Here is a 26174-nt window from a genome sequence, read left to right as displayed (position 1 = left end):
AGGCTTGTTACCTGGGTAAATTTCATGTTTCTGGAGCTTAGTGTACAAATTATTTTATCACCCAGGTAGCATAGATCGTATCCAATAGGTAGTTTTTCAATACTCACCCTCCTTCCACCCTCCACCCTCAAGTAGGCCCTGGTATCTATTCCCTTCTTTCTATCCAGGTGTATTCAATGTTTAGCTCCCACTTATAAGTGATAACGTGTAGTATTTCGTTTTCTATTCCTGCATTAATTCCCTTAGGATAATGGTCTTGAGCTGCATCCATGTTTCTGCAAATGACATGATTTCATTTTTTTTTTATAGTTGCATCAGATTCCGTGGAATATACATACCACATTTGCCTTATCCAGTCTACCACTGATGGGAGTCTAGGTCGATTCCATGTCTTTCCTATTGTGTATAGTGCTGTGATGAACATATAAATAAATGTGTCTTTTTGGTACAATATTATATTCGTTGGGTATATACCCAGTAATGGGATTTCTGGGTCAAGTGGTAGTTCTGTTTCAAGTTCTTTGAGAAATCTCCAAACAGCTTTTCACAGTGGCTGAAGTAATTTACATTTATATCAACAGTATATAAGCGTTCCCTTTTCTCCACAGCCTCACCAGCATCTATTGTTTTTTGACTTTTTAATAATAGCCATTCTGAATGGTGTGAGTTGTTAACTCATTGTGGTTTTGATTTGCATTTCTCTCTGATGATGAGTAATGTTGAGCCAACTCTCCAAGCAGCTCTCCCTGCCAGCTCAAATGTCTGTGGGGGTCATGGGGTCACCTGCAGCTAGGATTCTGGAGATCCATGTTGAGAGTGGGCCACTCTATACCTATTTAACCTACCCTTTCCTTAGAAGCTGCTTGAGGCCAGGAATGAGTCCTTGTGCTTGGCAACCCCATGCAGGGTTCCCAGCTTCCTCCCACTTCAACCAGAGTCCGCATTCTCCCTCCATCCACTCTCAATGTCTTCCTTCCAAAGATCTGCCTGGAGTGTGCTGGTCTTCTTGATGATCTTATCTTGGTGAAGGAAGCTCTTCCTGGCTGTGTCTAGTTGGCCATCCTGGCTCCTCTTCCTGGATTTTTGTATGTTGATTTTGTATCCTACATTTTTACTGAATTCATTGATCAGTTCTAAGAGTTTTTGGTAGAGTTTTTACATTTTTTTATGTATAAGATCATGTCTCTGCAAACAGGGATAATTTGACTTCCTCCTTTCCAATTTGGATGCCCTTAATTTCTTTCTCTTGCCTAATTACTCTGGCCAGAACTTCCAGTACTATGTTGAATAAAAGTAGTTAGAGTGGGTGGTGTGGTGTTGTCTTGTTCCATTTCTTAGTTGAAAGCTTTTCCCCCATTCAGTATGATATTAGCTGTGGGTTTGTCATGTATGGCCTTAATTGTATACTGAATTGTATTAAATACATTGAATTGAGTATTGAGGTACTTTTATACCTAATTAAGAATTTTTATCATAAAGGGATGTTGAATTTTATCAAATCCTTTTTCTAATCTATTGAGATAATACGGTTTTTGTCTTTCTTTCTGTTGATGTTATGTATCATGTTTAGTGGTTTGCACATGCTGAACCATCCTTGAGTTCCTGGGATAAATCCCACGTGATCATGTTGTATTAATGGATTTGATTTGCTAGCATTTTGTTTAGGACTTTTGCATCTACATTGATCAGGGATATTGGCCTGTAGTTTTCTTTTTTTGTTGTGTCATTGTCTGCTTTTGGTATCAGGGTGATGCTGGTCTCATACAATGAGTTAGGAAGAGTAATATGGTTTGGATTTGCGTCCCAGCCCAAATCTAATGTCAAATTGGATGAGGGGCCTGGTGGGAGGTGAGTGGATCATGGGGGAGGATTTCTCTCTTGCTATTCTCATGGTAGTGAGTGAGTTATCAGGAGATGTGATGGTTTAAAAGTGTGGGCACCTCTTTCTGTGTGTCTCTTTCTCTCTCTCCCTCTCTCTCTCTCCTGCCACCATGTGAAGAAGGTGCTTGCTTTTCCTTGCCTTCTACCATGATTGTAAGTTTCCGGAGACCTCCCAGCCATGCTTCCTGTTAAGCCTGTGGAAGTGTGAGTCAATTAAACCTCTTTTCTTCATAAATTACCCAGTCTCAGGTAGTTCTTTATAACAAGTGTGAGAACAAACTAATACAAGGAGTTTTATCTGCTTTAATTTTTTGGAATAGTTTGAGAAGAATTGGTATTAATCTTCTTTAAACTTCGGTAGAATTCAGAGGTTAAGCAATTTGGTCCTGGACTTTTCTTTGTTAGGAGATGTTTTACTACTAATTCAGTCTCATTACTTCTTATTGGTCTGTTCAGACTTTCTATTTCTTCTTGGTTCAATCTTGGTAGGTTGTATGTTTCCAGGAATATATCCATTTCCTCTAGTTTTTCAAATTTATTGATACGTTCTTGTTCATGGTAGTCTATAATGATTTTTTTTTTATTTCTGTGGTATCCATTTTGATGTCTCTTCTTTTTTTCCTTTTGTCTTTTTTTTTTTTTTTTTTTTTTTTTTTTTGAGACAGAATCTCATTCTGTTGCCCAGACTGGATTGCAGTGGCACGATCTTGACTCACCACAACCTTCGCTTCCCAGACTCAAGCAATTCTCTTGCCTCAGCCTCCCTAGTATCTTGGATTACAGGCATGCGCCACTACCACCCAGATAATTTTTCTATGTTTAGTAGAGATGGGATTTCACCGTGTTGGCCAGGCTAGTCTTGAACTCCCGACCTCAAATGATCCACCCGCCTCAGCCTCCCAAAGTGCTGGGATTACAGGCATGAGCCACCACGCCTGACCCTCAATGAACTTTAATTCTTAATTTCTTTCTTCACCCAGTGGTTATTCAGGAGTATGTTGTTTAATTTCCATGTATTTGTATAATTTTAAATGTTTCTCTTACCGATTTCTAGATTTATTCCATTGTGGTCAGATAAGAGACTAGATAAGATTTCAATTTTGAAAAATTTTTGAGACTTGTTTTGTGTCCTAACATATGGTCATTCCTGAAGAATGTTCTGTGTGCTGATGAAAAGAATGTATTTTCTGCAGCTGTTAGGTGAAATGTACTGTAAATGTCTGTTAAGTCCCTTTGTTCTATGCTGTAGTTTAAATCCAATGTTTCTTTTTTATTTTCTTTCTAGGTGATCTCTCCAATGCTGATAGTGGATTGCTGAAGTCTCCATCTATTATTGTATTGGGGCCTTTCGCTCTCTTTAGATCTAATAATATTTGCTTTATGTATCTGGGTGCTGTGGTATTGGGTGCATATATATTTACAATTGTTATTCTCTTGCTGACTTGATCCTTTTGTTATTATTATATAATGTTCTTCATTGTTTCTTTTGACAGCTTTTTACTTGAAGTCTGTTTTGTCTGATATAGGTATAGCTATCCCTGCTTGGTTTTTGTTTCTGTTTGTGTGGAGTATCTTTTTCTATCTCTTTGCTTTCAAGTGTTTGCCAGTGAAGTGATTCTATTTTAGGCAACATATATTTGCATCTTGTTATGTTTATCCATTCAACCAGTGTATGTTTTTTAAATTGGCATTTAATTCATTTACTTTCAAGGTTATACTTGATAGGTGAAGACTTTTTTTTGTCTGCCTGTGTTATTTCAAAGGACCTGTCTTCAAATTCAGAAATTTTTATATTCTGCTTGGTCTAGTCTGATGTTAAAGCTCTTGATTGTATTTTTTATTTCATTCATTTAATTATTCATAGCATTCCTGTGGTTCTTTTTTTAATGATATCTATCTCTTTGTTGAAGTTCTCATTCAAATCATGATTTTTCCCCGATTTCATTGAATCATCAATCTGTATTCTCTTGTATCTCAGAGTTTCTTTAAGATTATTATTTTGAATATTTTTCTGGAATTTTATATATTTCCTTATGCTTCGGGTCTGTTACTAGAGAATTATTGTGTTTCTTTGTGTCATGTTTCCTTGCTTTTTCATGTTTGATATGTCTCTATGTAGATTTCTACATATCTGGTGTAATAGTCACATCTTTTGGGGAAGGTTTTGTAGGGAAAGACTTATTTGTTTAGATGGGTCTTGGGTGTTGGTTCAGGTAGGGTATGTTGGATTTGATTCTGGATGTACACAGTAGTGTAGTCACCATGTAGTTTCTTTAGCTGTAATCTGTGCTTGTGTCATTTGCATCTCAGTGGCCTAGGTTGGCAGAGTTCATGGCAGTGGTGGTGCAGCTTTGCTGGTGGTGGGCAAAGCTTCTTCCTACCCCAGGGAGGAAGGAAAAGTCACCTAGATTCAGCTCATGGGATTTGGGCATAGTTCACAATGGAGAAGGGAACTAAACCTTACAGGTGAGGCTCTTTAGGCCAATTTAACTGACCTAACAACAACTGTTGTTGTTCCTACACCTGAATGTATATGAGGAGTTAATGTGTTATATGCTAGATCATCTCCATTTCATAAACATCAGAATCATTGGAAGAGTCATGTGTAAAGAAGTGCTAGTGTGACATACAAATCACTACTCACTTGTCTCCATGTCCCCTTCCAGATGGTTCAATAAAAAAATTTACAGGATCCTAGGAGGACAAAGGGAAACCATGGCCTTCATTTAGGACTTAAAGGCAGCAGAAAAATTAAGAAATGCATTTTCTAAATACAACATCCCTGTATGGCCAGTAAAATTTGCTAATGGAGCTGGAGACTTACAGTGCATTATTACCAACTGAATTCATTTGTTGCCTCCATAACTTAGCTGTTCCAAACATTGTGACTTACTGAATCCATTATTCAGACAGCTGACTCTTGGTTTGCTATCTTGGACATTATCAGCATGCCTTTCGCACACCCCTGACATCTGAGGACTAAGATCAGTTTGTAAACATTTGTAGTACTCCCTTAAGGATACCTAGTCATCAACCATTTTCCACCAGTGGGTGGGTTGGGATTTAACGTGAATACTTGTACCCTCTGATATCCGTAAGTTTCACGTTATAGATGATGTCCTATTGGTTAGCAAGTCAAAAGCCTTAGTCTCAATAGTCATGAATGTGGTATTACCATGTTTCCACTAGCAGTGGTGGCTGATAAGCTCTGACAAAATTAGGTGGACTGCTTACCAGATAAAGTTTATTGCGTCTATTGCGTCTATCTGGGCAAATTCATAATGGGCTGTCCTTTTGGCAGTCAAAGAAAAACTATTGCCTTTCTGCAGTCCGCCTACCTCCACCCCAACTACCAAAAGAGGAGGCCCAGCACCTTGATGGGCTCTGGGTATAGGAGGTGGCATGTGCCTGACTATGGCCTTAATCTTGGCTAACCTACAAACTGGCATCCTTTTAGTAGGGCCCAGTCCAACAGACTGAGTTAGAAGCTGTCCAGCAAGCTTATGTTAGGGGCCCTGCAATCCTAATGACTTTTTTGAGCTATGAATCTCTGTACTGATTAGAGCCACTGCCTGAAGACACCCTTTGGGGGTTTGGACTTGTTTCCCTCTGACCTAGCTATCAGGTACACTCTTTTTGAAAAGTAGCTATTACCTTGAGTAACTGCTGAGCTCTTCTCAAGAATGAACACTCAAGCTGTGGAGACCTTGTGACTCTGACTTTTTCCCATCTTGAGGTGGGTCAACTTGGACTCAGCAACGAACAAGGTAGAAAGGGCCCAACAAGCATCACTTGTAAAATGGAAATGGTAGATTCAAGAACACGGACATCCTGGCTCCAGCAGTATTTCATCTTTACAGTAAAAAGCAGCAGTTACCCCTTTGGGGGAAACCTTCCCTCCACTCTGCTCTCTGAAGAAAATTGCTGGTTCAATAGGGCTTTATATAAATAATATAGTCCCCTGTTTCTGACTTAGGAGTCTTCTGGCAGCGTCTATAAAACTGTGGTAGGATAACTTGACAGCTTGTAAGTAGGGTAAAATCCTAGAATTTGCACTGTTTCTGCCAATTTTGACAATGAGAATGGGATGCTGACAGAGACATAGCTTTCCGGAAGAGGAAGGAAAAGAAAACCCTGCAGGCTGGGTTAGGGAATATGAGACGATTCCTTGGACTTCGGTGGCAATGCCCTCATCCAAGTGGTATGAGGCAGGGGTTGGGGAGGGGAAATGGCTAATAATGGTCTTCCCCTTGTCTTGCCTGTTAATAACTGTTCAGAGGCTGAGTTGTGACAGGCAGGATCGAAACCACTCAAACGGTGCTTTGTTTGTCGCTCACTCTCCCTTAGCGGTGAGGAAGTGGGGAAGAAGGGGATGACCTCAGCTGCTTTAAGGAAGAAGACCAGCATGTTTGGGAACTTTAGGCAGGTGAAGAACACAAAGTTTCATGGTTCTGTTAGACACAGGCACCAAAGGCTCCCAGGTAGAGCTATAGCAGCATGTGCCAGAAAGAAAAAAGTCCCTGTGCCAGGAGCTTTCTGGAGGCACGGAAGTACACAGGAGGGAAGTGGGACCAATCCCGAGATGAGGAGGTGAAAGAAAAAAAAAAGGGCTTCCTGTTACTCCAGCTTTATCCCATAGGCGAGGCCCTCTTGCTCCCTTGCTGTCCCTATGCACCTGGTCTGAAAATAAGGTTAAACTGGCGACTGTTGGAGCATCTGTGCCCCACCCCTTCCCCGCCCCCCATACGCAGGTGAAGGTGAGTCTGTGTTCTGGTAGGGAAAAAAAACTCCACAAAAACCTGAAATCAATTAATATGCTTTAAGCAAAACTTACTGTGGGGAAAAAGTTAAAGTGATCTTATGCATAGGGCTCTCTGCCAATTCAATATATAGTCATGTGCCACGTAATGATGTTTTGGTCAACAGACCACATGATATGGTTTGGTTCTGTGTCCCCACCCAAATCTCATCTCGAATTGTAATCCGCATATGTCGAGGGAGGCGCCTGGTGGGAGGTGATTGGATTATGGGAGAGATTTCCCCCGTGCTGTTCTCGTGATAGTGAGTGAGACCCGCTGGTTTAAAAGTGTGGCACTTCCCCTTCACTCACCCATGCTCTCCTGCTGCCTTGAAAAAAAGGTGTTTGCTTCTCTTTTGCCCTCCACTTTGACTGTAAGTTTCCTGAGGCCTCCTCAACCATGCAGAACTGTGAGTCAATTAAACCTTTTTTCCTTGTAAATTACCCAGTCTCAGTTCTTTAGAGCAGTGTGAAAACGGACTAATACACCGAATATGCGATGGTGGTCCCATAAAACCATAATATCATATTTTACTGTACCTTTTCTGTGTTTAGATACACAAATATTTACCATTGTCTTTCAACTGCCTACAGTATTTAGTCCAGTAACACGATGTACAGGTTTGTAGCCTAGGAGCAATAGGCTAGATCCTATAGCATAGGTGTGTAATAGGCCACACTATCTAGGTTTGTGTAAGTACATGTTTACACAATGACAGAATCACCTGATGACACGTTTCTGAGTGTATTCACATTGTTAGTTGATACGTGAATACTACTGTTATACCATCTATTGCTAAGTGTGTGTAATGAAATTGTTGTGTTACACACTTTTACTGTGAATGATCATAAAGTGTCAAGGGAAATTTTCCCATTCAGGGCATTGCCACATGTAGAGGAGTCCTTGCCATTTGCCACAGGTGGGTGGATGAGTGCCTCTGCCCTTTGTTATTACAATTTGAGATGAGATTTGGGTGGGGGCATAGAGACAAACAATATCATGTAGTCTGTTGTTGACCAAAATGTCATTATGTGGCACATGACTATATATTGAATTGGCTGAGTGCCCTATGTGTAAGATCATGGTACCTTTTTCCCCACAGTAAGTTTTGCTCAAAGATACAGGTGATGCCCTGTTGGTTGGCAAATCAAAATCCTCAATTTCAGTGGCCCTGACTATGGTGTTATTACACCTCTACCAACAGGAGTGGCTGACAAACCCTGACAAATTCAAGGACCTGCTTGCCAGGCCAGGAGTTCGAGACCAGCCTGGCCAACACAGGGAAACTGTGTGTCTACTAAAAATACAAAAATTAGCCAGGCATGGTGGCACACACCTGTGGTCCCAGCTACTCAGGAGGCTGAGGCAGGAGAATGGCTTGAACCTGGGAGGCTGAGGCTGCAGTGAGCCAAGATTGTGCTCCAGCCTGGGCAACAGAGCAAGACTCTATCTAAAAAAAAAAAAAAAAAAAAAAAAAAAACTATGTGGGCAGATTCACAACACTCAATTCCTTTGTCAATCAAAGAAAAAACTATCTCTTTGATCCCCTACTAGATTTTAATTTTTTTGAGTGTGAAAGACCAAATGTACTTCACTTTGGGATTCTACTTAGTCTTTTATTCAGCATGCTTTGAAAGGGGCCTAAACCAACAGGCCTTGCTAGCCAAATGGTAATAGTGTCTTTAGGGGTGCATCTGACCTAGTCCTAGCATCATTTTGGTTTTGCATAAAAAGTGGCAGCCATTAATTTGGGTAGCCATTAATTTATGCAATATGTTTTTCTTCTGCCACCAAAAACAAAGCCACTGGCTCAGGTGGGGCCCTGGATTTACAGTTTCCCCTAAACATCTAGACCAGGTTCACTGATGGTTCAGCAGATGAAACCTGATGATGTCAGCTGGGCCACTGTGGCTGTAGCCCAAGGGCCAGCTATACAGATCCAAAAATTGATTTGGTTATTTCACTTAGTGGGCAGAATTCTGGCCAATACTCTCCCTAGAGAAACTTACACTCAATTTTATGTGGACAGTTTGATGAGTTTTGACAAATATGTATTTTTGTGTAATCGCCACCCATTATCAAGAACTAGGATGTTTCCATCACAAAACCATTATGTATGATGTTGGTTATAGGGTTTTCATAGATATTCTTCATTAGGTTTAAGAAAGTCTCTTCTAGTTCTAGTTTGCTGAGCAATTTTATGAATGACGGGTGCTGGATTTTGTCAGATGCTGTTTCTGAAACTACTGATATGATCATATGTTTTTAGAATATTAGTATAATAAAATATTAATGCACAGATTTTTTATTGTTAAATCAACTTTATATTCCTAGGATCAACCCTACTTGGTTATAATGTATTATCCTTTTCATATATTGTTGGGTTCATTTGCTAAATTTTATGAAAAGTTGTTCACATATAGTCATGAGAAATACATGTCTGTAGCTTTCTTGTAATGTTGTTATTAGTTTTGGTAAAGTTGGTATTGTAGAATGAGTTGGGAAATATTCTCCCCCCTTCAGTATTCTAGAAGGATTTATGAATAATTTGTTCTTCTTTTGCTATTTTCTTAAGGTGGAGGCTGAGGTAAACAATTTGAGATATTTCTTTTTTATTACATACATTATTGTTGTAAATTTCTAAGTGCTGCTTTAAATTTATCCCACAAATATTGACTTATGTGTTTAGTTTCATTCAATTCAAAACACATTCTTATTTGTCTTTTGATTTTTTCTTTGATGGATCGGTTACTCAGAAATGTGTTGTTTAGTTTCCTAATGTTTGAAGATTTCCTAGAAATGACTGTGATTTAATTCTACTTTGTCAGAAAACATATGTATGATTTGAATCCTTTAAAATTGAGACTGTTTTATGGCCTACAATTTTGTATATCTTGGCCTCCTGCTGCATCCATGTTGCTGCAAAGGACGTGATTTCATTTTGTTTTGGCTACATAGTATTCCATAGTGTATATGTACCACACTTTATTTATCCAGTCCATTGTTGATGGACACCTAGGTTGACTCCATGTCTTTGCTATTGTGAATGGTGCTGCGATGAACATACAAATGCATATGTCTTTTTGGTAGAACAATTTATTTTTCTTTGGATATATACCTGGTAATGGGAGTGCTGAGTGAAATTGTAGTTCTATTTTCAGTTCTTTGAGAAATTCCTGAAATGCTTTCCACAGTGGCTGAACTAATTTACATTCCCACCAATAGTGTATATAAGCATTCCCTTTTCTCTGCAGGCATGCCAACATCTATTGTTTTCTGACTTTTTAATAATAACCATTCTGACTGGTATAAGATGGTATCTCATTGTGGCTTTGATTTGCATTTCTCTGATGATTAGTGATGCTGAGCATTTTAAAATATGTTTGCTGCTTGTATGTCTTCTTTTGAGAGGAGTCTGTTCGTGTCTTTTCATCACTTTTTATGAGATTGTTTTTTGCTTGTTCAATTGTCTACATTCCTTATAGGCTGTAGATATTAGTCCTTTGTCAGATTCATAGTTTGTGAATATTTTCTCCCATTCTGTAGGTTGTCTGTTTACTCTGTTGATAGTTTCTTTGGCTGTGCAGAAGCTCTTTAATTAGGTCCCACATGTCAATTTTTGGTTTTGTTGTGATTGCTTTTGAGGACTTATTCATAAATTATTTGCCAAGGCCAATGTCCAAAAAGGTATTTCCTGAGTTTTCTTCTAGGATTTTAACAGTTTTAGGCCTTACATTTAAGTATTTAATCCATAATGAGTTAATTTTTGTATATGGTGATAGGTAGGGGTACAGTTTCATTCTCCTGTATGTTGCACATCTACCCCAGCACCATTTATTCAATGAAGAGTGCTTTCCCCATTTCTTATTTTTGTCAACTTAGTGGAAGATCCATTGGTTGTAGGTGTGTAGCTTTATTTCTGGACTCTCTATTCTGTTCAATTGGTCTATGTGTCTGTTTTGTACCAGCACCATGATGTTTTGGGTACTGTAGCCTAGTAGTATAGTTTGAAGTCAGGTAACTTCAAACTATACCTCCTCCCTTGTTCTTCTTGCTTAGGATTGCTTAGAACTGATAAGTGACTTTAGTAAGGTTTCAGGATACAAAATTAATGTAAAAGAATCAGTAGTATATCTGTATACCAATATACTCTCAAGCTGAGAGCCAAATCAAGAGCATAATCCCATTCACAATGAAAAAAACAAACAAACAAACAAACAAAAAAACCTAAGAATACAGCTAACCAAGGAAGTGAAAGATCGCTACAAGGAGAATTACAAAACACTGCTGAAAGAAGTCATACGTGACACAAACAAATGGGACAACATTCCATGTTCATGGATTGGAAGAATCAATATCATTAAAATGGTCATACCACCCAAAGCAATCTACAGATTTTAAATGCTATTTCTATCATTCTGCCAATGTCATTTGTCACAGAATTAGAAAAAACTATTCTAAAATTCATATGGAACTAGAAAAGAGCTCACTACATTTTTTGATGTTTGATTGCTGACAGCTTTTAAACCTCACCTCTTTCTCTTCTGCCCCACATCTGGGCAAGCTAATAAGAAGCCCTAGCTATGTCCTTCTTTATTGCCACATAAGCCCCTTCCTGCATGTGGGAACCCTCATCCCAGCCTCACCATCTAACTACCATAAAAATTCCAAGCCAGTCTCCTTTTCCTGGTTTCTCAAGCCATTTTTTGACCAGCTTGGAAGGTCTGTCATGCTCTCCAAGAAAGCCTTATTATGTAATGCTTCTTTTCATGCCCTCTTGGTATGTATTCAGTATAAGCAGTCTTAACATTCAAGTCAAATTTTGGGTAAGAGTTCATCCTGACTCTGTGGAATGGTCACAACAGTTAGCACAGAAAGCATGATATCTAGACAATGACCGGGGTCTGTCTTATCTTAGGTTAGCTTATTAATAGGCTTTGCCACCTGTTAGCAATTATGCACTTTGAGCTGTTTCCAGCTTACTAGCTGACTCTTTGAGCTGTGCTGCTTTGTACTACATTTGCTAAATTTTATTGAGCCTTTGTTACAGATTTAACTGGCCTAAGTCAGATTTTGTTTTTTTTAGTATTTAATTGGCATTTAGGGAGAGAGGACAAGCTTGGGGCCCTCCTTAATGTATCACTGGGTCATGTGTCTCTGCCTGAACCTACCTGTGCATCTTGGCTTGAATCATTTGTCTCAATTCCAGCATAAGCCATGACTCACACTAGACTTGAAGGAAGCACTCTTACCTTGTGACCAACCAATTGCTTGGATGGCTCAAATAGGCATTGGCCCTCATTCTGTAGATCTCTCAGAGGAAAGACCCTACCCTGTACAATATATGGCCCCATTGGCGGTCACTTGTATCAAGGAAGAAAGAAGAGTAGGGAAGAGAGGCTAGTGACTCATGTGTAGAATCTAAAAAAATCGATCTCATAGAAGTGGAGAGTATAATGGTGGTTACCAGAGGCTAAGTGGTTAGTGGGGAGGGGTGAGTGGGGAGATGTTGGTGGAGGGATATCTAATTACAATTAGATAGGAGGAATACATTTCAAGAGATCTATTGTACAGCAGTTAATGATGATATGTTGTATTATTGAGAAATGTAAAAAGAGTAGATGTTGTGTGTTCTCAGCAGAAAAATGATGGCTATGTGAGTGATACATTTGTTAATTAGCTAGATTTGACCATTTCACAGTGTATATATACTTCAAAATATCCTGTTATATACAATAAAAATATAAGTATCTGCCTATTGACAAAATAAATTATTTAAAAAGGAAGAACTCAAATTTGCACTTAAAAAGAATGCTAGATTTGCCTTATAAAAGAAGTGTTTGCAAAGTTAAAAAAGAGGAGAGTCTTATATTGAATATTAATCCATGTGTATTAACATAATGACCTCATTGGAATATGGCATTCACTCAACTAGCTGCAATTAATACAAGTTTGTATTAAGTTTTTAAAAAAGGAAAAAAAAACAAAAACAAAAACTGGATGTGGCTGGGTGCAGTGGCTCATGCCTGTAATCCCAGCATTTTGGGAGGCCAAGGCAGGTGGATCACATGAGGTTGGGAGTTTGAGACCAGCCTGACCAACATGGAGAAACACCGTCTCTACTAAAAATACAAAATTAGCCAGGTGTGGTGGTGCATGCCTGTAATCCCAGCTACTCAGGAGGCTGAGGCAGGAGAATTGCTTGAACCTGGGAGGCAGAGGTTATGGTGAGCCGAGATGGCGCCATTGCACTCCAGCCTGGGCAACAAGAGTGAAACTCTATTTAAAAAATTAAAAAAGCTGGATGCAAGGGGAAGAAACAAAAAACTGAAGAGCTCTACAATTTCGCCCAATTGGACAAAATGTACTAAAAGAATTTATGCAACATAAAGATTAAAAGGGGTCTGGTTGCTTCTGTGCCTCTGCAGCATAGGTTCTGAATTAACTTTAACATCTGAAATGCACAAATCGGCCAATTTTCATGGCCTTACATCAATACCAGGGCTCAACTTACATTTATAATTTATAGCAATCTCACTAAATTTAAATTTAAATTTAAACTAAATGTAGGAGAGCTCCTAAATATAAAATAAATGACATATACATATGTTTCACCTTAACCGTAAGAGCCATTGTCCTGCTCAATTCCCTATTGTCATAGCACCCATTGCCCTAAAATTCCCATAGTGGGCATGGATGCTCTGACCCAATAACTAATGAATTAAAAGAAGTCTTTGGCATTTATGAATTGTTTGACAAAATAGGACCCCATAGTCCATCCTCTCAGCTAAAAGGGTTAATACAACCCAGTGTAAATTAAAACAGGGCCTTCAAGGATTGAAACTTGTGACATGAGACCTAGTTAAAGAAGGGGTGATTATCCCATTTCTCTGCTTAATAGTCCAATTTGGCCTGTTCTTAAACTTGGAAAGAATGCATGATGCCTCACAGTAGATTCCTGCAAACTTAATACCGTAGTCTCATCCATTAAGGCCTCCATAGCCAGTGTTACTGACATTACTGATTCCATTCAATTAGCAGTTGGTAAATATTTTACTACTATACATTTGACTAATCTATTCTGTACCATGCCTATTTCAACAGCCTCTCAGCCAATTTGCCTTCATCTCTGAAGGGACACTGCCATCACACACAATCTTTGCAGACAAAATCTTAACTGCTGCATCCAGTTTTCTCCAGGAACACAGGTATGACCTTACACTCATGACATCTTCCTCCAAGGAGATGTATTTGACATACTAATTTAGGACATACAAATGTTCATAAAAGAATTAATGAAAAGAGGACAGGCCATTGACCCACATAGAGCTAGGCCAGCTACCTCAGCTAAATTCCTGAAAATTATTTGCTAAACTGAGAGCTGCTCTATTCTTACATTATCAAGAAAAAGTTATTGATACTCTCAGCACCTACAACATTAAAACAAGCCCAACATCCTTTAGGCGTTTTTGGGTTCTGGAGGCAACATCATCCTTATGTTAGTCCATTTGGCATTGTTATAAAGGAATAGCTGAGGCTGAGTAATTTATAAAGAAAAGAGGTTTATTTGGCTTACAGATCTGCAGGATGTACAAGCATGGTACCAGCATTTGCTTGGCTTCTTGTGAGGCCTTGGAAAGTTTTTACTCATGGCAGAAGATGAAGGAACAGGCGCATCACCTGGCGAGAGAAGGAGGAAGAGAGAGATGCCAAGCTCTTCTAAACAACCAGCTCTCATGCAAACTAATAGAGCAGGACTCACTCATTACCACAGGACAGCACCAAGACATTCATGAGGGATCTACTCCCATGACCAAAACACCTACCAGTAGGTCCACCTTGAACATTGGAGGTGACATTTCAATATGAGATTTGGAGGGAACAAACATACAAACTATATCATCCTTGTTTACAAATTTTATTTAAGCCTACTTATACTATTACTTGCAAATCAGCCCACCTTTGAATGGTGCCCCTCCAACAAAAGGCCCAAAAATCTGTCTTAAGTTATAATAAAACAGTCCCTCCTGTTAGTGTCCCCAAGAAACTTCCTTATTAGGAAGGCTTTAGCAACTTCCTCTCATTCCTCCTAGAAATTCTGGACTTCTCATGATGGCCATAAGTTGACCATGAGCTTCTGATGAAACAAACTGCTCCTCTTTATGCTGTGCTAGCTACCATTACAGTGGTAATCACTGGCTACATGCCAGAAACAAAGACTGTCTCTCATAGGTCCTGAGTTTGTGGCCCTCAATATTCAGCTTCCCATTATTCTTTGGTCCTTAAGTAGCATCCTTCAAGCTCAGCACAACTACTAAAGCCTCCTTGCTATGGAACAGAACCAAGCCCAGGCCTCTGGAATATCACATTTTTAGGCAGTAGTGGCCTCCTCTATCTTCAGTCCGTTTGCCAGATGCCACAGTGCTAGAGGAGGTCATCCTTCTTCCAAAGTCTTTGGTTACCTGGGGAACCCTTGGGGTCAACTCGGTGAACAGCAATGAGAATTCATACATTTATGGATGACATCATCACCATCACATATGATGGAACTTGCTGATGAATTGCTGCTTTTCATCCCTTAATCAGGATGTCCTTGATAAAAGATGGGACCCAAGAGTCAGCACAATTGACCAAATCTCAAGCAGTCATCATAGCCTTGGATGCCCTGGCCAACAGTAGGCCTCATCTGCACATTTTTATATACTCTTGGACCATTCATTGCTAATGATCTAGTTGTCTGGTATGGCCAATGGCACCAAAATTCCTCATCCAAAGTTACCCTCTTTGGGGTAAATAATGCTGGGAATCTCTTACCTCACAGATACCCAAATAGAAATCGAGGTTCTATATGTCTCACCTACTAAAGCCACAATACAGTGCCTGATCGAGGCACTCATTTCAAAATACACAATGCTAAGCTCTTGAATAAGGCTTTCAACAGAACTTTTATTCTCCTTGCAGGCCTCATAGAGTGCCATAATGACTTACATAAACAAGTTCAAATTCAATTTAATGTATTGAAACATGGCATATTTCAGTGAAACATTAGAGGTGAATTGCAGTAGTCTGACTCCATTTTTTGAAGTAAGACTATTGACAGCTCTTAAGCCTCACTTCCTTCCTCTTCTGTCTCACATCTGGGAAAGGAGATAAGAAAGCCTAGGTGTTTTCTTTGCTGCTGGCACACAAACCCCGTCCCACATGTAGTAACTCTTATCCTAGCTCCACCTTCTAATCATGATAAAAATTGCAAGCCAGTCTCCTTTAGCTGCTCTCTTGAGCCATCTGGAACCTGCTTGAAAGGCCTGCCCTGCTTTCCCCAGAGACCTCAATTAAGTAAGTAATAAATATTTTCTTACCTTCTTGGTATGTTTGTGGCATCAGCAGTCTCAACAATTGAACCAAATTTTGGGTGGGGTCCATCCTACATCCAGGATGGCCACATCAACAGCAAATTAAACAATGAAGATGAAAAGAAATAATGAACAAAATGAAAGAAATAATAGACAAAAAATTGAACCACATAATTGTACATAAAACAATCCTCAACAAATATAAAATAAGCAAAATTATGCTAAATATGCTCTCAGACCACAGTGCAGTAAAAATAGAAGTCAACACAATGAAAAGTGCTCAAAACCATACAATTACATGGAAATTAAACAACATGCTTCTGAACGACTTTTGGGTGAACAATGAAATTAAGGCAGAAATCAAGAAGTTATTTGAAAATAGTGAGAACAAAGATACAACATACCAGAATCTCTGGGACACAGCTAAGGCGGTGTTAAGAGGGAAATTCATAGCACTAAATGCCCACAACAGAATATACATTCTTATCATCACATGTATATTCTGTTATTTTTGGGTGGAGACTTCTGTAAAGGTCTATCAGATCCATTTGATCCAATGCTGAGTTTAGGTGCTGAATATCTTTGTTAATTTTCTGTCTCAATGATCTGTCTAATACTGTCAGTGGAATGTTGAAGTCTCCTGCTATTATTCTGTGGGAGTCTATGTCTCTCTGTAGGTCTCTAAGAAATTGCTTTATGAATCTGAGTGCTCCTGTGTTGGGTGCATATATATTTAGGGTAGTTAGGTCTTCTTGTTGGATGAACCTTTTACTATTAAGTAATGCCCTTCCTTGTCTTTTTTTTTTTTTTAATCTTTTTCTCTTTCTTTAACATCCTTCCTTTCATTTTGACCTTGGAAAATCTGACAGTTATGTGTCTTGGGGATGATCTTCTTGTGTAGAATCTTGCAGGAGTTCTCTGTATTTCCTGAATTTGACTGTTGGCCTCTCTAGCAAGGTTGGGGAAGTTTTCACGGACAGTATTCTGAAATGTGTTTTCCAGGTTGTTTGCTTTTTTCCCCTCTCTTTCAGGGATGCTAGTGATTTGTAGATCTGGCTTCTTTATATAATCTCATACTTCTCAGAGGTTTTGTTCATTCCTTTTTATTCTTTTTTCTTTACTTTTGCCTGACAGTCTTATTTCAGAGAACCAGTCTTCAAGTTCTGAAATTCTTTCCTCACCTTGGTTTATTCTGCTGTTAATATTTGTGATTGCATTGTGAAATTCTTGTAATGTGTTATTCAGCTCTGTCAGACCATTTAGGTTCTTTTTTATATCAGCTATTTTATCCTTCAGCTCCTGTATCACTTTATTGTGATTCTTATTTTCCTTGAATTGAGTTTTGCCATCTTCCTGAATCTCGATGATCTTTGCTCCTATCCATATTGTGAACTCTATTTATGTCATTCCAGCCAGGTCAGCCTCCTTAAAAACTCTTGTTGGAGAACTGGTGCAGTTGTTTGGAGGACATATGACATTCTGGCCATTTGAGTTACTGGAGTTCTTGCATTGGTTCTTTCTCATCTCTGCCTGTGGGTGTTTCTTTAACTGCAGTGTAGATTGAGTACAGTCAATAGACTTCTTTTATGGTTTCACTGAGCCAAGGCTTTGTGTATGTTCCGATATGGTTTGGCTGTGTCCCTACCCAAATCTCAACTTGAATTGTATCTCCCAGAATTCCCACATGTTGTGGGAGGGACCAAGGGGAAGGTAATTGAATCATGGAGGCCAGTCTTTCCTGTGCTATTCTTGTGATACTGAATAAATTTCATGAGATCTGATGGGTTTATCAGGGATTTCCACTTTTGCTTCTTCCTCATTTTCTCTTGCTGCCACCATGTAAGATGTGCCCTTCACCTTTCACCATGATTCTGAGGCCTTCTCAACCATGTGGAATTGTAAGTCCAATTAAACCTCTTTTTCTTCCCATTCTTGGGTATGTCTTTATCTGCAGCATGAAAACAGACTAATATACAGTCTTTATTTGAAGATGACTTCTTATGTCTGGTTTCAGAGTGGGGTATGTTATTGAGTTATTTTTGGTGTTGAAGCTTTGGGGTATGATCCAGCAGCTGGCACTTATTGGTCAGTTGGTAGATTCTTGCTCAGTTGTGTGGCTCCCCTACGTTTCCTCACAGTTGCAGCCGTGTTCCCTCTCAGTGCTCTGAAAGTATGGGTTCCTCTGCCTGTTAAGCATGTAGTTCACGACTTGGTCCTCCTGGGCTGCCCACTACAGCTCTGGGGTGATCTCAGTGTTTATGTTCCTGCTAGAGGCAGCAGAGGAAGAGATCTTAGTAGTGGTTGTGGCCAAGTGTCATTTACTTGACTCCTAGGGTCTCTTCCCCAGAGAGATCCAGGTCAGCAATCACTCAGTACAGTCAGCCCAAGATGGAGGCTGTGGGCCCAAGCCAGGGGTTCCTTGTCTGGTGATGAGCCATAGGGAGAGTGTAGGACATGTGGGAGATGGACTGGCCTCCTTTCTTTGGGTTGACTGCAGGTTGTTGGAGGTTTGGATAAGGAACTTAGGGTCTTTGCTCCTTTCTTAGTCTGAGGGTGGCAAGGACAGTTCCACTGCAGAGGCAATGGCAGAGAGACTCAGTTGCCCCTGGAGGCTCTAGAAAGTTGCTGAGCAGGTAATGGCTCACTAACCCTGGTGGTGGGTGGCTGGAGGCCCAGGTGTGGGGGACCTGCTCAGTGAGGAGATATGGGAATGGCCACCCACATTATAGTATGGCCACTTTTCCACAGGGCTGCTGCAGTATGCTTGGGGTCCCTAGTCACCTCAGATTTTTCAGAACCTGGAGGTGTCACCAGTGAAGGCTGCGAGAGAGCAAAAATGGCAGCCTGTCCTCCTCTCTGGGAGTATTGTCCCAGGGAGGTATGGACCTGTTGCTGGCCCAAAGGCACCTGTAGGAAGTGGCTAGAGATCCCAGTTGAGAGTTCCCACCTGGTCAGGAGGAACAGGATCAGGACCCACTTGAAAAAGCAGTCTGGCCACGTGTTGGTAGAGCAGCTGTGCTCTGCTGGGGGTCCACTTCAGCCCCTGGTCGCCTCACACACTCTGAAGCCCAAAGGCTGGAATGGCTAAGTGGTCCAAATGGCAAAGGTAGTGGCCCACCCCTTCCCTTCGGAGCTCTTTCTTAGGGAGGTGCAATACTGCAACTAGTAGCTGGCTAGAATTTCAAGCCAGTGGGTCTTGTCTTGTGAGATGCTGTGGAAGTGGAGCGTGTGGGCCATTGCTGCTCAGCCCCCTGGATTCAGTCCCTTTCCTAGAGATATGTACAGGAATATAACCTCCCACTTTGCCGGAGTTGCAGCTACTTTTGCTGGAAAGCCTGAGTATCTAAGGCTCCAGGGTCTCCACACATGCCTGAGTGTCTGCTCTGCTGAGACTCCACACAGCTCTGTCAGACTGAAGACTGAAGGCCCTGGTGGAGTGGTCCACAAGGAGATCTCCTGACCCAAAGGTTGCAAAGATACATGGGAGAAGCGTGGTTTCCAGGGTTGCTCATTCACTCACCACTTCCCTGGTTGGGGGAAGATCCCCTGTTGCTCCCAGGTGGGCAGTTGTCCTGTCTTGGTTTTTTTCGTTCTTTATGGGTCAAGTTGTTTCCTTGATTAGTCCCAATCCGAGTACCTGGATGTTTCATCTGAAGGTGTTGTACTTACTCACCCCTTCTGTTCCTCTCCGTGAGAGCCACACACATTAGCTGCTTCTAGCTGGCCATCTTGGCCACTCTCCTCTATTACTTTGTATCCTCTGACCCACGTCTCTTCCTTTCCTCGCCCCCTCCATCCCACACCCCTGGTGACCACTGCTTTGTTTCTCTGTATGTGTGAATTTCTTTGTTTTTTATATTCCACATATCAGATTTCATTATATAATGCAATATTTTTCTTTCTGTGTCTGGCTTATTTACATTAACATAATGCCCTCCAAACTCATCCATGTTGTGGAAAATAGCAAGATCACATTCTCTTTTAGAGCTGAATATTCCATTATATACCAGTTTCTTTATCCAGTCATTCATCAGTGTGGTCCCATAGCTCTTTAAAATCATAGACACCATATCCAAGAAAAACTTTATAGCCCTAATATACAGCCAGGCATTCCCATAGAAGCACAGCACATAGAAATCCATATAAGTATTTATCTAATACTGGGTCTGATAGAGCCTTGGTAACTATGTTTTATGGACAAGGAAAGTGATAGCCAGAGGTATAAATTAATTTTCCAAAGGTAACATATTTTGTATAAAGCCAAAAGGCATTCTCAGTCTCCTAGGTGTGTACTTTTTTTCATTCATCCCAACTGCCTTGATGACAATGACCATGAGATGGGGAAATCCCCATTCTTGGGTCTTTTTGTCCAGTGAAGTCCAGAGATAAAATGATACATTTACTATCATCATTGCCATTTTGTCATTTTTTTCTACAAGTCTGTTTTTAAATAAAAGTAAAGCTTTGTAAATAAAATTGAAATTTTCTTAACCTCTAACCTCTAATCCCACTCACCATTCTTCTCCCCAGAGGAAATCCCTATCATGAATTTAGTAAGATTTGACTATACAAACACTCATGAGCAGTGACACATGCCTTGGCCAACTAATCAGGGGTCTGGAAGGAAAAACACTAGAAGGTGAGAGTCAGGGAAGCCTAGGATAGATGGGACAAACAGGAGTAGGCACAAAGACTGAAGGCCTTTGTATCACATGGTAGTGTCCATCAGAGAACATCCATCAAGACAGAAGCTGAACAGTCAAGTAGACGGAATTACAACAAGCTGATGGCAGTCATCCTCTGTCATCAGATACCCCAAAGCTGGCACCCTAGATGCACTAATAAAGTGGCAGCCATGGTAGCTAGTATAGTCTATGCAAGAGCTCAACAAAACATGCTCCCACTTACCAAGGCTGATTTAACTATTGACACTGCCCAATGTCCAATCGGCGAACAGTAGTATCTCTTGAGACCAGCCTGTCACTTAATGTCAAGTTTACTACTTTGGAAACTTTACCCCTTGAAAGTGGCAATGATTCATTTTGACATGAGTAAATACTCTGGGAATGAACTTCCCTTTCCTGCCTTCAGTGACTCAACCAGCACCACTATTTGAGGGCTTACAGAGTATGATCAGTAGCTCAGAATATCATACAATATTGCATCAAAGCAAGAGACTCACTTTATACTAGAAATAGTACAGGAAGGACCCATGATTATTGACTGGTTCTATCATTCCCAAAAGAGTGATGAAATCACCTTGTAAAGGCACAACAGAAGTGTTAGCTCAGCATCTGAGAACCAAGGAGCCCTCTTTAGCATCATTTCCAGTGATGTACCTAGTAGGGTGGACATAAATTTAACAAATAAAAATGTAGAAACTCAGTTAAATTTGAATTTCAGGTAAACAAATTTTTAAATATGTCCCATGCAATATTTGGAACATACTTATACTTTTAAAAGATGGTTATTTATCTGAAATTAAAATTTAATTGGGCATCCTGTATTTTATCTGGCAACCTTACCACTTGGGGAATTTGTACTCCTTGTGCCACAATTCTTGGCTCTGTGGGTTCCCAAATGGGGGATATTTTCATCAGGGTTCACAAGAAGAGTTCCATTTAACTATAAACTATGACCACCACTATGGTAATTCTATTTCTTGTGCCAAGGCACCAGCAAGCAAGAAGAGGAGTTACCATCTTGTCAGGAGTGATTGACCCTGATCACCTAGAAGAGGTAGGACTGCTGGTACAAAATGTGGGAGTATGGAGGAATATGTGGGGCATGTAGCAGATCCACTTTGGTGCCTCCTTGGGAATTCCTTGCCCAATTTTGATCATAACTGGGCAAGACAGCTACCTCAGCTTGAGAAGGGCAGTGACCAGGGGCTCAGACCCCTCAGGGAATGAGTCATGGTGATTGAGTTAGTCACCCAATCAGGAGAGGTGCTAGTAGAAGGTTAGAGGAATCTAGAATGGATAGTGGAGAGGAAGAAGATTGTGACTCAGTTGTGACTCTGAGGCCAGCTGCAGTGGTGAGAGACAGTTTTTCCCACTAATCTGGATTTCTCCTAGGAAGAGAGGTCCACTGGAATCCTGGAGGATCTGCTTCCAGAACCCCTATGAAGGAAGTGAATTTCAGTAGCACAAGGGATAGGCTTTATAAATGTCAGGATTTGCCATCCAGGTCCTTCTTCAGGATTGTAGGACTTACTCTCAAGCTGCTGGTATGCTGCTGGAAGAAGGCGCTCACCTTTCAGCCCTGTTTAGGAACTGTTTCAGCTAAATAAAACTGCTTTTCCCAAGGTCATGCCTTCTTACAGGAACAGCCAACATCCAATGACTGATCAATCCAGTGCTAAAAAGCTCAATCTCGTTGCCTCAAATTGAGAGAACTCTTAAGAGCCATCTCAGCTCCAGCACTCCCTGCAGAGTCTCCTGAGGCCATCACTGGGTCTACATTGCAGCTCCACTTCTCCTTCTGTCCAATCCTGTTTCTTTTTCCTCCCTTCCACAGATGTTGATCTCCATAGTGCTATCTAATAAATGTTTTATACATACATTTCCATCTCAGGGTCTGCCTCCCAAGTAAATGAAACTGTGAAAAGCAGCAACAGAGGACAGAGGACAAAGAAATAGTAAGTGTTAAGAGAAAATAACTAAAATCTACAATTTAGCACTCATCTAAATGACCATTCATAAGGAAAAATATCAAGAATACATGTTAAAATTTAAGGAAAATTATTAATCAGAAAAGGCATATTGTCTTCTAAAATTAGAAAGAGAGAAAACGCCGTTTAAAAACTCATTCATTCTCATAGAATTCAGGAATGAGCCTAGAGAAAAAGCATTTTAACGGGAATAACAAAATAAAATGGTAGACATAAATCCAAATGTGTGAATTATCACAATAAAACTATAAATGAACTTAACATTTTAGTTAAAATATTTTCAGATTTCATATGCTATTTACCAGAGACACATCTAAAACCTAAGGGCACAGAAAGGATGAAATTGAAAAGAAAAAGTGAACTGGACAAATACTAGCCAAAAGAATGCTGGTGTATTCCTATTGATTAAAGATTAATATTTGTTTTTAAAATGATAACAGTTATTTGGAGAATAGAGGTTACTATATAATTATTTAAAACAAAAACAATTTACCAAATACATACAACCGCTATGAACCATTAGGCAACTATTAACATATTAACAGTTTCAAAATACAGCTAAAAATAACAGCATTACAAAGTTGACAAGTTCACAATGAAAATGAGATAATTTAATCTGATTCTTTTTCAAATTACTATTTATGTTAACTAGAGCTAACAGGCAAAAAAAAATTAGTAAGACATAAACATTTTAGCATAATTAATAAATGGCATGGCAGATATACAATGAAAACTGCTTCCAACCAGTAAAGAAGGTGTAATTAAAGGATATAGGTCAGCACCCATGGCAAATTACAAAAATGGACCACCTGCCAGGTCAAAAAGCTAGTCTCAATAAATATTTTAAGGTATTAAATATTAAAGAATTTTCTAACTACAATGTAATAAAATTAGAGAACCTTTTTTAAAAAAGATGAGATATCATACATATACACCTACTAAGACATAATGTATATTTATTTATTTAGGCCTTCTTTAATGTTCAACTATTTTTTATAATTTTCTCTATATAGGTTTTATCCATATTTTGTTAGGTTTTTTCCTATACGCTTTATATGTTTGATGCAGCTTTCTTTATGAATTGATTTTTTAAATTATGAATTCCATTTCTTTAATCAATATAGGGCAGTTCAGATTTTCTATTTCTTGTATCAATTTTGATAAGTTGCTTATTTCCAGGAACTTGTGCTGGATAATTTCACCTGAGTTATTGCTTGAATTAATCATTAAAAGTTTGTAGGATCTGTAGTGTTATAACCTCTTCTATTTTTGATATTGGTAACTTGTGTTATCTCTCTTTTTTTCTTGATTGGTCTTATTAGGAGTATATCCATTTTATTAATCTGTTCAGTGAAACAACATTTGGCTTTGTTAATCTTCACTGTTGTTTCCTATTTTCTGTTGCATTGATTTCTGCTTTTTATTTTCTTCCTTCTACCTCCTTTTTATTTAATTTACTCTTCTTTTTCTAAATTCTTAAGCTTGAAAAATCAATTTTAAACCATTATTTTTAAATAAGACAGATAAAAAGGCTATAAATTTCCTTAATCTAAGCATGACTTTGAATGAATCCCTCACATTTTTATATCTTGTATTTTCGTTATAGCTTTGACATATTTTCTAACTTACTTTGTAATTTCTTCTTTGACCAGTTGATTATTTTGAAGTATATTGTTTACTTTCCAAATATTTGGGACTTTCTGGATATCTTACTGTTACTGATATCTACTTTAATTTCTTTATGGTTAAAGAACATACTTTTTAAGATTTTAGTTTTTAAACCATTACTGAGACTTATTTGCAGTCTATCCTGCTGAATGTTGCACGTGCACTTGAAAGAACGTGCATTCTGCTGTCTTTGTAGTGTTCTCTAAATATGTATTAGATCAAGGTAGTTGATAGAGTCCTTCAGATCTTTTATAGTCTTATTGATTTTTGTGTCTGGTTATTTCATAAATTACTGAAAGAATGCTGTTAAAATTTCCAGTTATGATTGTGGATTTGTCTATTTCTCTCTTTAGCGCTCAGATTTTACTTAATACATTTTGAAGCTCTTTTGTTTTGTTTTTTCTCTTTTGATTTTTTGAAGCTGTTTTATTAGGCACATATACATTGATGGTTATTGTATCTTGTGATTAATCTGTCTTTTTATTATAATAAAATATCTTTTTACCTCTGATAGCACCTTTTGAAGTCCACTTTTTTTGTTGTTGTTGTTTTTTGAGACAGAGTCTCACTTTGTCACCCAGGCTGGAGTGCAGTGGCACAATCTTGGCTCACTGCAAGAGAGGCTTGAATCATGATAATTATATGAAGGTACTAATTATCATGATTGCACCCCAAAATACGTATATGTATTATGTATCAATTTAAAAACTAAAATTAAAAAAATAAAGAAGAAAAAGTGGGCCAGGCGCGGTGGCTCATGCTGTAATCCCAGCACTTTGGGAGGCCGAGGTGGGCAGATTGCTTGAGGTTGGGAGTTCGAGACAAGCCTGGCCAATATGGCAAAACCCCCACCTCTGCTAAAAAAGATACAACAATTAGCCGGGAGTGGTGGCACATGCCTGTAATCCCAGCTACTCAAGAGGTTGAGGAAGAAGAATTGCTTGAACCTGGGAGACAGATTCAAGCTATTTTGAAATATACAACAAGTTACTGTAAACTATAGTCATCCTACTGATCTATCAAATAATGTCTTATTTCTTCTATTAAACTTTGTATTTGTACCCATTAATCAACCTTTCTTAATCTTCCTTGCCACTCTTGCATCTCTAGTAACCGTTAGTCTGTCTTCAGGAAACCCACTTTTTTAGTTCCCACATATAAGTGAGAATATGCAATATTTGTCTTTCTATGCTTGGCTTATTTCACTTAATGTAATAACCTCCAGTTCCATCCATGTTGCTGCAAATTACGGGATTTCATTCTTATGACTGAAAAGTATTCCACTGGGTATAAATACCACATTTTCTTTTTTAAAATTTTACTTTAAGTTCCAGGATACATGTGCAGAACTTGCAGGTTTGTTACATAGGTATCCACGTGTGCCATGGCGATTTGCTGCACCTAGTAACCTGTCATCTATGTTCCCTCTCCTCAGCCCCCACCCCTCAACAGGCCCTGGTGTGTGTTGTTCTCCTCCCTGTGTCCATGTGTTCTCATTGTTCAACTCCCACTTACAAGTGAGAACATGCGGTGTTTGGTTTTCTCTTCTTGTGTTAGTTTGCTGAGGATGATGGCTTCCAGCTTCATCCATGTCCCTGCAAAGGACATGATCACATTCCTTTTTATGGCTGCATGGTATTCTATGGTGTATATGTACCACATTTAATTTATCCAGTCTATCATTGATGGGCATTTTGGTTGGTTTCATGTCTTTGCTATTGTAAATAGTGCTGCAATAAACATACATGTGCATGTGTCTTTATGGTAGAATGACATATATTCCTTTGGGTATATACCCAG

General features: G+C 39.3%; 1 protein-coding gene across 8 annotated transcripts in view; it reads left to right on the top strand.

Moving 5' to 3' along the window:
* The window catches only part of LOC105468098 (C2 calcium dependent domain containing 6), a 176309-nt gene that overhangs the window by 81606 nt on the left and 68529 nt on the right, over positions 1-26174 (top strand). Inside the window, exons 14-16 of one of the 8 annotated variants that reach the window (XM_071073187.1) lie at positions 13785-13888; positions 21706-21772; positions 22610-22642. The exons of 5 other annotated variants lie outside the window; for them this stretch is intronic. In XM_071073187.1, the coding sequence (XP_070929288.1) occupies positions 13785-13888; positions 21706-21772; positions 22610-22627 (189 nt within the window). In that variant the 3' untranslated portion in view covers positions 22628-22642. Of the gene's footprint in view, positions 1-13784; positions 13889-14258; positions 14359-21705; positions 21842-22609; positions 22643-26174 lie in introns of those variants that run through there. 2 more of the 8 variants (XM_011718068.3, XM_071073188.1) reach the window with 2 other exon arrangements.

This window comes from Macaca nemestrina, chromosome 11 (assembly GCF_043159975.1).
Source record: "Macaca nemestrina isolate mMacNem1 chromosome 11, mMacNem.hap1, whole genome shotgun sequence".
Taxonomy (NCBI): Eukaryota; Metazoa; Chordata; class Mammalia; order Primates; family Cercopithecidae; genus Macaca; species Macaca nemestrina.
Note: the sequence above shows the minus strand (reverse complement) of the source record. Positions and strands in the feature narration are given on the sequence as shown.